This window comes from Macrotis lagotis, chromosome 1 (genome assembly GCF_037893015.1).
Source record: "Macrotis lagotis isolate mMagLag1 chromosome 1, bilby.v1.9.chrom.fasta, whole genome shotgun sequence".
NCBI classification, from domain to species: Eukaryota; Metazoa; Chordata; class Mammalia; order Peramelemorphia; family Peramelidae; genus Macrotis; species Macrotis lagotis.
The window spans coordinates 927,637,995-927,652,632 of NC_133658.1; the positions used below are offsets into that span (position 1 = coordinate 927,637,995).

The window sequence follows — 14,638 nt, forward strand, 5'->3', positions numbered from 1 at the left end:
TGATGGCCACTGCCCTGAGGGATGGTCTTGTCCCCTTTAACACTGTCCTAGGGTGGGAGCTTTTTTCCCCTATGAAGAAGGAAATATCTGGTTTCTAGTTGAGCTCCTTTGAACTCATGTATGAACTTCCTTTCCCCCTTGGCAACTCCCAACCAGAACCTGTTCCCTCTCTTGGGGGGCAGGACTACCCAATACCCAGAACATACTAGTGGAACTGGAGCCAAACTTCTTGGGACTGAGCCTAAGGTAGAACATCCCCCTTTAAGACCCAGGACAGGCCTAATCCTCAAGGATTCTCTCTGCCTTCGGCACAGGGAGAGAACTGAGTTTGCACCCCATTTCTCTCTCCACTTTGATGTACACTTGAGAGGAGATGGGACCTTCTTCCTCTGAGGAAACCCTGTGTACCTATGTCTTGCCATCAAATGGACAGATCTTTGTTTCTCTGGTCTGCATCCGGTCCCATATTGAGGTGCCTCTGAACAGCCAGTCCCTCTTTGTCACCCTCAAAACATATCCAAGGTATGGAAGGGCCCCATTCTCATTCCTTTCTTAGAAGCTATGGGCATTCTGTCTGACATGGGCATGGGGTAGAGGGCATGTCATCTCCTCTGTATTATTTCCAACAGCTATCACAAAGAAAGTCCGGATGATTTAGCCAAAAGTCTCCTACACATTCAAGATCAACTGGATTCCCTAACCACTGTAACCTTACAGACAGATGGGACCTGGACATACTGACCCTGAGAAGGGAAGTCTCTGTTCCTGGTGGAAGGATGCTGTTTCTATGTTAATCTGATTTGATTTGGGATGCTGCTAAAAACTTGGCACTATTAGGGAAAAATCAGCTGACACCTGGTCCACTTGTTTCAGTCTTCCCACATACTCCCTTGGCTCCTTTGCATACTAACCGCACTAGTCATGGTCTTGTCGGCAGTCTTCTAAGGTCCTGCTTTGTACCAAATACTTACATTCTTCATCCAAAAGACAGTGAACACTGCAACATCTCAGATGGCCAAATCCAAGATGCTACTTCAGGCCCAGGGATAGCAAGAGTTGCACCCTTTGCTGAACCCGGTGACATCAGCAAGACGGACATCCCCTCCCCTTTAAACCCCCAGCAACTCCAGGTGGGATGCTGACTTCAACAAGATTAGAAGGGTTGAGGTGGCTCCTTCACTCGTGGAGACTTCAGGCAGACGCTTTAGACTAGTAGCAGGTTGTGGAAAGAAGCAGAATCTGGAATGAAAGGATGGGGGTTCAAGTCTCCACTTTGCTGCCATCTTTGTTGCCTTGGACGAATAAATCTCTTCAGATCGCTGCTATCCAGGTTTGAACTGTAATGTAAAGGAGATGATCTCTCAGAGTCTTTCCTTAAAATTGAAGTTTAATTGTTTCCTGTTTGGGGATGAGACAGGAAAGAGGGAAAATCCCCACAAATGGCCCCTGGTTCTTTGTCCCCCCCCCCAAAAAAAAAGAATTCAGACCTTCAGATTTCAGAGAGTCCAGAACCAGCGCTGTAATGAAATAGTCCTCCTCTCCATTTTAGCAATTAAGCTCTTTCCTTTTGTGTTGTTGAGTTCTTTCTGACTCTTTGTGCCCCAGTTGGCTTTGTTTGGGGGGGGGGAGTAATTCAAGAGAATTGCCATTTCCGTCTCCAGCTCATTTTTTTAGACGAGCAAACTGAGACAAAGAGGCAGAAGTGGCTTGCCCAGTGTCACAGAGCTAGTAAATGTCTGAGGACTGGATTTGAACGCAGGTCTTCTGGAGGGCGGTCCTGGACCCTAACCACTTTGCCACCTACCGGCCCCTTTCATGGGGAGACAAAGGCTTCTACTCAGATTCCATGTCCCGTTTCCCTGTCTCTGATGTCCTCTTTCTCCTGGGGTGCCCAGTCTGGTTATCTACAAGACTTGGGAAGTTACAGGAAGCCTGAATCCCAGCTGAGACGGAGGTGGCAGCCCCCCGCCCCCCGCCCCCAAATCAGTCTGCAGATTTCTTCAGTCCTCCAGCAGCCTCCAGTTGGGGCCCTTGTTCAGACTGGAAGGCCCAGCTCTGGGTGTTCCTGGAGTAGGGAGGGAGGGAGGGAGGCTGCCCCGGGACTAACACAAAGGGAGAAGGGGCTGGAACCTGTTCTCGGAAGCTGTCCCGTTACTAGTGAAGTCCTTTGACTTTCACTTTCTATTGGTGGCAGCTGTTCAGAGAGTAAGGTTGCTCAGCCGGTGCCAACGGACTGGCTTTTTCCAGGACTCTGGCATGGTGGACCATGGTCATCCACCTGCTCGCCCTCTTTCTGGTGGGGGTCCTGGAGCTGCCGGAGACCTGCGCAGGTGAGCAATCTGCCCGCCCCCAGCAGGGTTTTGGCGGGGGGGGGGAAGTCTTGGGGTCAGGCCCTTAGTCTGGGGAGTGGCTAGGTAGGTGGGTGGGGCTTCAAGGGGAACAGAGTCAGAGGAGCCGGCAGGGAGGATGGGGGAGACAGTTGTGGGGGCGCCCAGGAGGAGCAGAGCTGCCTGGGAGCCCTGGCCCTCCAAGGCAGAGGAGAGAGAACGGGGTGGGGGGGCTTCTAGAAGAGGGCGGGGGGGGACCTCAGGGTGGGGCAGGTGAGGACACTGGATGCGGCCGAGGGTGAGGAGGGTGAGCCCCGGGAGTAGGACTGGAGGACGGGGAGAGAGTGGGGCACTTTACCCTGTCTGGGGCACTGGCCGCGAGGGTGGTTTTCGGATCTCAAAGCGCTTTAGTAAAGAGGATTACCCCGACAGGCATTTGCCCACTGGGGGTCGGGAGGAGGGGCCTTCGGAGTCCGGGGTCCCACTGTGTCCCCTCCGGACTTGGTCGTGGACGCGGGGCCGTGGGGCTCGGGGCTAGGCGGTCTCCGCGCTGACCCCGGCCCCGGCTCCCCACGTCCAGGCTCTCACTCCCTGAGGTATTTCCACGCCGCCTGGACCCGGCCCGAGCTCGGGGAGCCCCGGTTCGTGGCCGTGGGCTACGTGGACGATGAGGAGTTGGTGCGCTTCGACAGCGACGCCCCGAGGCCGAGGCTGGAGCCGCGGGCGGCGTGGATGGAGCCGGTGGTCCTGGTGGACCCCGAGTACTGGGAGCGCAACACGCGGGTCATGAGGCGGAACGCGCGGACGTTCCGAGTGAACCTGGAGACCCTGCGGGGCTACTACAACCAGAGCCAGGGCGGTGCGTGACAGGGGGCCCGACCCGAGGAGGGAGGAAAGGCGGGGCCCCCTGCCGCCCCCTCCGGGGTTGCTGGGCACGGACTGAAGCAGCTACTGTGGGGCCATTCGGGGGAGGGGCTCAGCGCGGGGGGCGGGGGGGGGGCGTCTGGCCCCGCTGACTGGTCCGTGGGGGCCCCCAGGCGTCCACACGCTCCAGACCTTGCTGGGCTGCGAGGTCTCCCCCGACGGCCGCCTCCAGCGCCGCTTCTCCCAGTTCGGCTACGACGGGAGGGACTTCATGGCCCTGGACACGGTGACCTGGACGTGGACCGCGGTGGCGCCCCAGGCGGAGATCTCCAAGCGCCAGTGGGAGGCGGGGAATGAAGCAGAGAGAGGCGAAGCCTACCTGGAGGAGGAGTGTGTGAAGTGGGTGCACAAGTACCTGGAGATGGGCAAGGAGGTGCTGACCAGGACAGGTACCGCCCTCGCTGCCCAGTGTGCTGGCACTCAGGGTCCCCACGGACCCTTCTCTCCCTTGGTCCGGCTCCCAACCCTGACGGACTCCAGGTCCCTCAGGCTCTGGATGATGGGTCATTTCCCCCTCACCCCGTTAGTCCTTGTGCCCCTTGGCAATGTCTCTGACCTTTGTCCCCAGACCCACCTTCTGCCCGAGTCACCCATCACGCTGCGCCTGATGGGGAGGTGACCCTCAGGTGCCGGGCCCAGGACTTTTACCCCTCGGAGATCTCCCTGACTTGGCTGAAGGATGGAGAGGAACAGCTCCAGGACACAGAGTTCATTGAGACCAGACCAGGGGGAGATGGAACCTTCCAGAAGTGGGCAGCTGTGGGGGTGACCCCAGGCCAGGAAGGGAGATACAGCTGCCGAATTCAACATCAGGGACTGGCTGAGTCCCTCACCCTGAAATGGGGTAAGGACAGTGGGGGAGGGGCTGGGGAGAAGAGCATCCATCTCCCATCCCCCCAAAGAGCAGAGGGATGTGTGGAGTTACTGGGAGGGAGGGAGAGGGGAGCTGGGAAAGGCCTTAGTGACTCAGGTCAGAGAGGGGCCAGGGCCTTTTCCATCCCTTTTCCCCTGTTTTAGAGCCACCACCCTCATCCACCTGGACCATCCTGGGCATCATTGCTGGTGCCACCTTCCTCTTCACTGTAGTCCTTGCTGTAGCTGTGAGCTGGAAGAAGAATCCAGGTGGGCAGGCCTGGGGGGGTCAGTAGGCAGCAGGCACCACAGAGTCTGGCCCCCCCTGGCCTGGCAGGTTGTCCTTCGGTCCCCAAGGCCCCTCTCTGTTTTAGAGAATGTTAGACAGGCCCTTAGATCCTAGATGGAATGGATCTGTGAATACAAAACCTTTTCTCTGTTGAATGCCCTGCAGACCTAATGTGTGTGGGGCTGGGTAAGAGGGGGACTGCTTCAGCCTCAGGTCAGACATGAATATGGGTATTTCTGCCAAGGCACCTGGATGTCCCCCAGTGGGAGCTTGTAGAGCAGATTGGGAAGCCCATAGGTGTTGGGAAGGATGCATTTCTGGGGTCTCTTTTCTTTCTTCCTCTTGGAACTAGATGTTGGACTAGAGGCGGGGGGGGGGAGGGGAGGTCTGGGGAACAGTCCCAATTGTCACTTGCTATTTCCCCAGGATAAAGCAGAAAACTCCTGAGACTTTAGTTTGGGCTCCTGTCCTGGATTCCTCACTGCAAATGTTTTCCTTTTTCAGCTAGAAGAGTACGGATCTATGTTCAGACTGCAGACATGTGAGGAGTTGACATGGAGAGGACAGGCCATGGTATTTTGGCACATGGGAAGGGAGAAGGCAGAACAGAGGTTTCCCCCTCCCAGGAGTCATTTTTGGGGTTCTCTTCCCTTCCCATCTCCTGGTTCTGGAACTTCCGTCCCTGACTAGAGCATTTCCCTCCTTTGTCTCCAGGCAGTGACTGTGGGGCAGATGCCTCTGTCACAACATAATAACAAGCCAATCATTTATTGACAGGCTAGGGAGCTACAATGACCAAAAAAACCATTTATTTCCATCCCTCAGCAAAAGAGCTTCCCAATTCTCCCATTTTTCATCTCATTAAAGTGTGAACCTTTTCACTGTGTTTTAGTTACAAATTGAAATACAGCTGGTAGTTCAATGAATAGCATACTGAACCTCAAGTCAGGAAGACTCAAATCCCACCAGCTTGCTAGTCCTGTGACCCTGGTCAAAGACCTCTATTTGCCTCACGTTCTTCATCTGTAAAATACCCATTAATAAAAGCACTTAACTCCTAGGGTTATTATGCAGATCCAATGAGATGGTATTGATGATGTGCATGACCCAGAGAGGTGCTGGGTAATTAGTGGTGTGCAGTGGGGTCCATGACTGGGGAGACACAAAAAGTATCAGAGTCAGGATTTTCAGGGTTTGGAGGTATGAGCGGTGTTTAAAATTCTCCATTATTTCTGATAACTTTGTGTGTAAGAGGGAGCAGTACATGCTATGTTTATTGTTTATGGTATAAGATAATTGGAAAGTTGTCCACTCTGACATAGCCATCATATGTGTCTTCTCTCATCTCAACAGGCTTTACATACAGACAGACAAACCTTCAGCTAATGCAGTGCTAAATGTATAGCAACATGAGAAGAGAGGGAAATAAAAATATATCCTACCGTGTATGCATGGTCTTGCCTTTATTTGTAATTGAAGTTCATTTTTGGACAATAATCTCTGTGACTGTTATATGTCTTCCTTATTGCTCTTGGGGTTTAAAAATCTCTTGGTTTCAATGGCAGTGATCACAAGGGATGAAAGCCTTCCTTGATCCTTGGGATTCCGATATTAATTGAGTCTTGTCAAAGCAGAAGTGGACTCATCCATAGAGACTATTTTGCAGGTAGAGTGAGTTCTAGCTGGAGCAATTTTTATCAACTCCAGAGCATCAAATCATCCTGGGTCAAAAAGTGGAGAAGCTTCCAGGAGATCTATATTCAATCTTCACCGTTTGTGAACCATACATGCCAATAAGCTCACCCTTAAGTCTAACAAAGTCAAAGAACTGCACATATTGTGATAGGTTCTGCACTTTGGTGTCATCAGAACATGGTAACCTTTGATTCAGTTTTGTGCAATTGACTGAGGCAAGAGGATCCAGTTCACCAAAATGATCCAACCTAGCTTTTAGTTGAACCCTGATATTGGCCAGAATGTTATATAACATTCATTCCTCTTATCTGGGATTATCTGATCATTTTGGCCTTGTCTTTCTGCTCCAGTTGCTCTTAAAACCTGAATAAATCTCATCTCTGGTGGGCCACAGTTCCAATTGGGTCACCAGTATGTGCACAACAAAATCCAATTTCAGCTATATAAAAATCACACCATTTTCTATCACAGTTGGTATCTTTATTTATAGTTTTAAAATATTCATTTTGAATTTTAGGAGAAATGTCTCATTCTAATTGATAAAGTGATAAAGTAACATGAAACTGTTTTGCTGCTGGATTGTGAATACTTTTAAGCATTAAAATATGTTTAAGATAATTTTGTTGGGGCAGCTAGGTTGCTCAGTGGATAGAGCACTGGCCCTGGAGTGAGGAGTACCTGAGTTCAAATTTGGCCTCAGACATTTAATAATGACCTAGCTGTGTGGCCTTGGGCAAGTCACTTATCCCTATTAGCTTGCAAAAGAAAAAAAACTTAAAAAAAAGAAAAATTTTAAATAAGATTATATTGTATATGTCTTTCTTCTTAAAGACATATCTGGGGGGGGGGGGGGCAGAGCCAGATGGTGACAAGAAGGGTTCCAGTCTTAGGCACTCTCTGATAAAACTCATAAGCTAACTAACTCTAACTAAACTTTTGAGAGACAGAACCCACAAAGGGACACAGAGAGGCAGTTCTCCTACACAAGGTAACCTAGAAAAGAGCAGAAAGGCTCTGCTCCTCGGGGTCGGGGGGGGGGGGCGGCCTGCCAGAGGGAAAGAACTTCAGCCTCCTGGAGGCAGGCCCAGGGAGCTGGGAGCCCCAGCTCACAGCAGCGGGGGAGTCTCCTGAGCTACACCCTGGGGAGCTCCTGGCACAAAATGGAGGAACAGTGAAGGACCTCTGCCAGAGCAAGCACATGGAGCCCAGCCCCCAGGGCACACAGCCAACGGTGTGGTCTTTCAGCAGCCCAGATCAAGGAACAGAAGCAGGCAGGAGTCGGTAAGCAGGAACCTCCAGGGTATGAGCCCATTGAGCAGAGGGAGGGGAGTGAAGAGAGACTGCAGAGCTCTGTCCTCTGCCCCTGGAACAGGACTCTGGGGCTCTGAACACATTCAGATACTGATCGCAGTCTAGGCCCCCCCATAGAACAGCAGGGCCCCCTCCACTTCAGGCCCCTGGCAGATGGAAGCGCATATGGTTATTCACAGACCAGGAGGGAGGACAGAGCCTCACACACTGAGACCCTTGTGGGAGTGTCCCAAAAGCTCAGGAAACACCCCCAAAACAGGCTTAGGCTGGGAAAATGAGCAAGCAGAGAAATAAGAGGAACACCATTGAGAAATATATTATCTATGATCCCCAGAAGGATGTATATATTCAGTCTGAAGATGAGGAAACACAAGCTCCTGCATCTAAAGACTCCCAGGAAAAACAGAAACTGGGATCAGGCTATGACAGAGCTCAAAAAAGACTTTGAAAATCAAATGAGGGAGTTGGAAGAAAAACTGGGAAAAGAAAGGAGAGAGATGCAGGAAAAATATGAAAATGAAGTCAGCAGCTTAGTCAAGGAAATCCAAAAAAATGCTTAAGAAAATAGCATGCTAAAAACCAGCTTAGGTCAAATGGATAAAACAGTTCAAAAAGTTATTGAGGAGAAGAATGCCTTAAAAAGCAAAATTGAGGGACTTAATGATGATGAACTGCATGTATTCCTGCATAGAAAAATGACACTGATAATACTCATATGAACCTTCTCAGTTAATAGAGCAGGTAGAGGGAGCTTTTATACTTGAAGCACAGGAGAAAGCTGAATTTGAAGATAAAATATGGTGTAAAAATGGAGTCAATAGAAAAAAAAGGGAAATGGAATGGGAGAAAGAAAAAGGAGAGGGGGAATAGGCCAAGATATTTCATATAATAAGTTTTTTTTTATTACAATGAGCTATTGCAATGATATGGAAGGGAGGAGGCAAGGGGTAATGAGGGAACCTTTGCTCTCATCAGAGGTGGCTAGGAGAGGAAACAGCATATATACTCAATGGGGTATAGACATCTGGAGTAAGAAGGAGTGGGGAGCAGGGGGAAGGGGTGGGGATGTGAATAAAGGAGCAGAGGATGGGCCATGGGGGGAGAGTGGTCAGATATAACACATTTTCCTTTTTACTTCTGGCAAGGGGCTGGGATTGGAAGGCCTGTCCAAGACCATGGGGCCAGGTGGATTCTGGGCCTAAGGGGTGGTATGGGGGATCAGTCCACAAACTCCCTCCAGTTTGGGAAAGGGGGGGGGGATTTCCTCCCTAACTTCTAAGGGGGAAAGGTCCACGGAGCAGGAATTTCCTCTGTGTCTCAGCTTAAGTTATGGTCTCCCAAACTGTTATCAGTGACGTTTTGTGACTGGCCAACCGCGACTCGATGCAGTCAATCATAAGGTAAGGATCGTCCCTGATGTAAGCAGAATTGGGCTTCTCTGCCAGAGGACAATGAAGGACCCTGGACAGTTGCTGCTCAGCCTCTTTCTGTTGGGAGCCAAGGAGCTGCTAGAGACCCGGGCAGGGGAGGAGGGGGCAGGATTCAAGGGGCGCCTGGAGCTGGAGGGGGGAGATCTGGGGGGGGGGGCTGCCCCGAAAGCTCTTCCAGCCCCGGCCCAGAGCGGGTTTCCAGGGACCGGCCCCGTGGTCTCCGGGGATGCAGAAGGAGAACCCCGGAAGGAGCCTATGGGGTATGGGGGGGCAGCCTGCCCGCCCCCAGCAGGGTTTTGGCCGGGGGGAGTCTTGGGGTCGGAGCCTTAGTTTAGGGAGTGGATATGTGGGTGGGTGGGGGTTCAGGGGGAACTGAGGCAGAGGAGCCGGCAGGGAGGATGGGGGAGACAGTTGTGGGGGCACCCAGGAGGAGCAGAGCTGCCTGGGAGCCCTGGCCCTCCAAGGCAGAGGAGAGAGAACGGGGGTGGGCTTCTAGAAGAGGGCGGGGGGGACCTCAGGGTGGGGCAGGTGAGGACACTGGGTGCGGCTGAGGGTGAGGAGGGTGAGCCCCGGGAGAAGGACACAGGGGTGGGAGAGTTGGGGGGCAGCGTCGAGGCCAAGCAGCTCTAGGATCTATCTATGTCCCTGTCACTGAAGGCTTTTTTTTCGGATCTCAAAGCGGTTTAGCAAAGAGAATTACTATGGCTGGCGCGTTGCCCTCTAAGGTCGGAAGGACGCGGTCTTTCGGAGTCCAGGGTCACACAGGGCTCACCCCCTGGGCTAGGCCGCAGACGCCGGGCCGCGGGGCTCGGGGCTACGCGGTCCCCGCGCTGACCCCGGCCCCGGCTCCCCACGTCCAGGCTCTCACTCTCTGAGGTATTTCCACACCGCCTGGACCCGGCCCGAGCTCGGGGAGCCCCGCTTCGTGGCCGTGGGCTACGTGGACCATGAGGAGTTGGTGCGCTTCGACAGCGATGCCCCGAGGCCGAGGCTGGAGCCGCGGGCGGCGTGGATGGAGCCGGTGGTCCTGGTGGCCCCCGAGTATTGGGAGCGGAACACGCGGGTCGGGAGGGGGAACGCGCGGACGTGCCGAGTGAACCTGGAGACCCTGCGGGGCTACTTCAACCAGAGCCAGGGCGGTGCGTGACTGGGGGCCCGACCCGCGGCTCCCCCGGGGGATTCGGAAGGGGAAGGAGGACGAGGGAATATGGGGGGAAAGTGGGGCTGCAAGGCTGGCCCCGCTGACTCGAGCCTGGGGGCCCCCAGGCGTCCACACGCTCCAGACCTTCTGGGCTGCGAGGTCTCCCCCGACGGCCGCCTCCAGCGCGGCTTCTCCCAGTTCGCCCATGACGGGCGGGACTACCTGGCCCTGGACACCAAGACCTGGACCTGGACCGCGACGGCGCCCCAGGCGGAGGCCTCTAAGCACAAGTTGGAGGAAGGAAGTGAAGCTGAGAGAGTCAAAGTCTCTCTGGAGGGGACGCGTGTTCAGTGGGTGCAGGAGTACCGGGAGATGGGGAAAGTGGTGCTGACCGGGACAGGTACCGACGGCCGCCAGTGTCCCTCGGCACTCAAGGCCCCCGCCAGTCCTCTTCTTCCCTCGCATTCTCCACCCCGACTCCCGACCCACAAGGACTCCTGGTCCTCCGGTACTGGGTGATGGGCCATTCCCCCCATTTGTCCTTGTGGCCCCTGGCAATGCCTCAGACCTGTCCCCAGGCCCACAATCCTCCCGAGTGAGCCGCCACACTGCGCCGATGGGGAGGTGACCCTCAGGTGCCGGGCCCAGGACTTTTTACCCCTCGGAGATCTCTCTGACTTGGCTGAGGGATGGGGAGGAACAGCTACAGGACACAGAGTTCATTGAGACCAGGCCTGGGGGAGATGGAACCTTCCAGAAGTGGGCAGCTGTGGGGGTGACCCCGGGCCGGGAAGGGAGATACAGCTGCCGAGTTCAACATGAGGGACTGGCTGAGCCCCTCACCCTGAAATGGGGTAAGAACAGTGAGGAGGGGCTGGGGAGAAGAGCATCCATCTCCCATCCCCCCAAAGAGCAGAGGGATGTGTGGAGTTGCTGGGATAGAGGGCGTGGGAAAGAGCTTAGTGACTCAGGCCAGAGAGGGGCCAGGCAGGGCCTTTCCCTTCCCTTTTCCACTTTAGAGCCACCATCCTCATCCGCCTGGACCATCCTGGGGGTCACTTCTGGGGCCCTCCTCCTCCTCAATGCCTTTCTTGCTGGAGTTGTGATCTGGAAGAAGAATCCAGGTGGGCGGGCCTGGGGGGGGGTCACTAGGGGGCAGGCGCCATGGAGATTCTGCTTCCCCTGGCCTGGCAGCTTGTCCTTCCGTCCCCAGGTCCTAACTTCCCCTATTTTAGAGACTGTCAGACAGCCCTATCTATACGAAACAATATAGGAATAGAAGACCTTTTTCTGGGGGACACCCTGCAGGTCTAACAAAGTAGCTGAGGCAGGCGGAAGTGGGGGAATTGCTTCAGCCTCAGATCAATAATGAATATGGGCATTTCTGCCAAAGAATCTGGGTTGCCCCCAGTGGGGGTTGTAGACCAGATTTGGAAACCCATGGGTGTTGGGAAGGGTCGATTTCTGGACCCTCTTTTCTTTCTTCCTCTTGGATCTGGATGTTGGACTGGGGCAGGGGGTTCTGGGGGGAGCAGTTGCAGCTGTCACTTGTTCTATGCCCAGAACAGATCAGGAAACATCTGAAACCTCAGCATGGTCTCCTCTCCTGGATTCCTCACTGGAAATGTTTTTCCTTTTTCAGGTGGAAAAGGAAGGACCTATGTTCAGGCTGCAGGTAAGTGAAGGGTTGATATGGAGAGGACAGGCCATGGTATTCTTGGGACATAGAAAGGGATGAGGCAGAAAAGAGGGTCTTGCCCAGGAGCCTTTCTTGGGGTTCTCTTCCATTCCCATCTCCTGGTTCTGGGAAGTCTCTCCCTGAAATAGATCATTCCCTCCTTTTTCTCCAGACAGTGACAGTGGGTCAGATGTCTCTGTCACAACATAAGGTGCGACCCTGGGTCCCCAAATGAGGGAGGAGCTGGTGTAGAGGGGAGGGTTTGTGAGTGCTTGGGATGAGAACTGGACGGGAGGTGAGGTAGGTTCTTGAAGAATTTCCCCAATCTGTTTTTTCTTCTTCAGGTTGAGAGAATTTCCTTTTATACAACAGAGAAAGAAAACAGTGTGCCAGTTCCTGTCTGTTCTTGCTGATCCAGGTGTTTCTCACAGTAATCTATTGGCCACATGCCAGAGAAGTGTCAGGAATAGTCTCACCCTATATCTGAGTGCTCCTCCTTTCTGCCCGCACACCTTGCTTTCTCTCCTGCTCTTTGGCAAGGCACACAAAGCAGTAAAGAAGGGCCAGAAGAGTTTGGAAATGGCTCCTCCATCACACAGATGTTGCTGCATCTCCAGGGATGGATTCTTTGACTTCAATCACCAGCTTTTCTCCAAATCTCCCTTGGGCTTTACATTTGGGTGGGAGATTTCTGGGGATAGGAAAACAATGTGGAGATGTTCTGGTCACATGAAGGGAAAAGGAAAGTAACATGTGAAGGCATCTAAGAATTATTTCAGTTGCAAACCATTCCCCAATGGCCAAATGGTCAAGGGATATGCAAAGGCACTTTTCAGGCTAGAAAATCAAAGTGATCCATAGTCATATGAAAAATTGCTCTAAATCATTATTGATAAGAGAAAAGCAAATTAAAGCATCCCTTCTTAGGTATCAACTCACACATCTCAGACTGGCCAATAAGATCAGAAAAGACAAGATCAATGTTGGAAGGGATGTGGGAAATCTGGAACACTAATGCATTGTTGGTGGAGCTGTGAACTCATCCAACCTTTCTGGAGAGCAATTTGGAATCAAAGGGCAACAAAATGGGCATACCCTTTGATCCAACAATATCACTACTGGGTCTATACCCTAAAGAGATAACAAAAAAGGGTAAAAAGCCCACATATACAAAACCATTCAGAGCACCTCTGTTTGTGGTGGCAAAGAATTGGAAATCGAAAGAATGGATATCCATTGGAGAATGACTGAACAAACTGGGGTCTTTGTATGTAATGGAACACTATTATTCTATTAGAAACCAGGAGTGATGGGATTTTAGATAAGTCTGGAAGGACTTGCATGAACTAATGTTGAGTGAGATGGACAGAACCAGAAGAATACTGGACACCCCAACAGCAACACAGGGTGATGATAGACCTTGATGGACTTGCTCACTCCCTCAGTGCAATAATCAGGGGAAATTTTAAGGAATCTGTCATAGAGAACACCATTGGTATCCAGAGAAGGGACTGGCGAGTTTCAAGGAAGACCAAACATTATCATCTTCAATTTTTAAAAAGTTGTATTATGTAATTTTGCTCTCTGTCATATGTTCTTTCTTCCTTAGGGATCTGTTTTTTCTCTCAACACATTCACTTTTGACCTGTGCATATCATGGAAGCAAATATAAAGATTATATCAGATTTCCTTCTGTTGGGGGGGGGAGGAAAGAGAGGGAGGGAGAAAACTGTAAAATTCAAAACTTTGCAAAAAAAGATTGGTTTTGTATATATCTGGAAAACAAATATTTATTTAATTTTTTTAAATGGCAGTAAAGAATAAAATGAATCATTTTATTTGCTGTGCTGAGTCTTGGATTGCAGGTGGGGGCTGGGGCACAGAGGAAAGGGAGCCTGTATAGTCCATGGGGAGGGTGCAGATGTGTGTCTTGAGCTGTAATGGGTCAGGTGGACTCTGTGACACACTATATTCTGATTTGTTTCAAGGCTTCAGACCGAGTCCAGGTAACTTCCTCCTCCTGGTGGAACTGGCAGAACACTCAGCAGGCTGGTGGGTGACTAGTCTCCGGGCCCACCCCCAGCACCAGTTTTCCTAGAATTTTAATTCTCCCCATTTTATTGTCATTTCCTCCAGCCTTGTATATGTCGCTGCTTTTCCTTCTTTGCAGGAGCCTGCCAAAGAGAACTCTGCTCAGGGCTTCCTCCGGGACGAAGGCCCTTCATCTCTTGGGTGATGGCCACTGTCTGAGCAATGGCCTCATCCCCTTTAGACTTTCCCAGGGTGGGAGCTTTTCTTCCCCTCTGAAGAAGGAAAGGGTTTCAATTTGGAATTAATGAAGGAGGGAATATCTAGCTTCTAAATTAAAAGGAGGCCCTGCCCCTTCTCTGCCTCACTGGAGTCCCTGCCCCCTGCAGATTTAGAGTCAGCTTATTGCTCTCCTCCTGCAACTTCCCTGCTCCCCAACTCTCCTTTCCCCTTTGGGGAATGATCCACATTTCAGATAGAATGTGCCTTTCTCTCTTTGACTCTGCCTAGGATTTCTTTCCAAAAAAAGAATATTTTAATTATTTTTTCTTTGTCATCCCATCTCAGCTGAGCATTGGACAGTATTTTTTCTCATCCAGGGCCTTCCAAGTTTTTTTCACTTGTTCCAAAATCCCTGAGTGTGGAAGTTTCCCATTGCAATTATTAATGGATCTAAGGAAGGCAGGCACAAAGGGCTGGAAGCAGACAGAGAGTTAGGCTCTACCATCTTCTCATTGATAGATGATAATTAAGAGGAGACATTTGCTAAAATCAGTTAAATCTAATTCCAAATATGGAGTCATACTGGTCCTTGGTGGCTTGTACCACACTCTTGATTGAGGAAATGACTTATGTTGCACTCCATGCTCTTTGGGACAGGAAAGACTAATGAGTAGAATGTAACCCTTGCCAATGAGTACAGTCTTAGCCATTGCTTGGAGCAGTGCCCCTGTGGTATAATAT

At 51.8% G+C, this 14,638-nt stretch overlaps 1 protein-coding gene and 1 pseudogene across 2 annotated transcripts; both read left to right on the top strand.

The window, feature by feature from the left end:
* Window positions 1-2,192: 2,192 nt before the first annotated feature.
* On the top strand, window positions 2,193-5,859 carry LOC141511438 (BOLA class I histocompatibility antigen, alpha chain BL3-7-like). Of its 2 annotated transcripts, XM_074220626.1 has the most exons (7): window positions 2,193-2,330; window positions 2,908-3,186; window positions 3,365-3,640; window positions 3,820-4,095; window positions 4,269-4,373; window positions 4,897-4,965; window positions 5,746-5,858. In XM_074220626.1, the coding sequence occupies exons 1-6, from the start codon at window positions 2,267-2,269 to the stop codon at window positions 4,935-4,937; spliced, it is 1,041 nt and encodes a 346-aa protein (XP_074076727.1). In that variant the 5' UTR covers window positions 2,193-2,266; the 3' UTR covers window positions 4,938-4,965; window positions 5,746-5,858. The 2 variants fall into 2 exon arrangements, with proteins under 2 accessions (XP_074076727.1, XP_074076733.1); XM_074220632.1 differs by lacking the exon at window positions 4,269-4,373 and having other exon boundaries at window positions 5,746-5,859.
* A 2,990-nt stretch (window positions 5,860-8,849) lies between these two features.
* LOC141510112 (BOLA class I histocompatibility antigen, alpha chain BL3-7-like) lies at window positions 8,850-11,857 on the top strand (annotated as a pseudogene).
* Window positions 11,858-14,638: the final 2,781 nt, after the last annotated feature.

Coding starts and splice junctions, on each gene's coding strand:
- LOC141511438 (XM_074220626.1), top strand. CDS start 2,267: ATGGTCATCCACCTGCTCGCCCTCTTTCTGGTGGGGGTCCTGGAGCTG. Junction 4,096..4,268: donor GTCCCTCACCCTGAAATGGG/GTAAGGACAGTG, acceptor CCCCTGTTTTAG/AGCCACCACCCTCATCCACC. Junction 4,374..4,896: donor GAGCTGGAAGAAGAATCCAG/GTGGGCAGGCCT, acceptor TTCCTTTTTCAG/CTAGAAGAGTACGGATCTAT.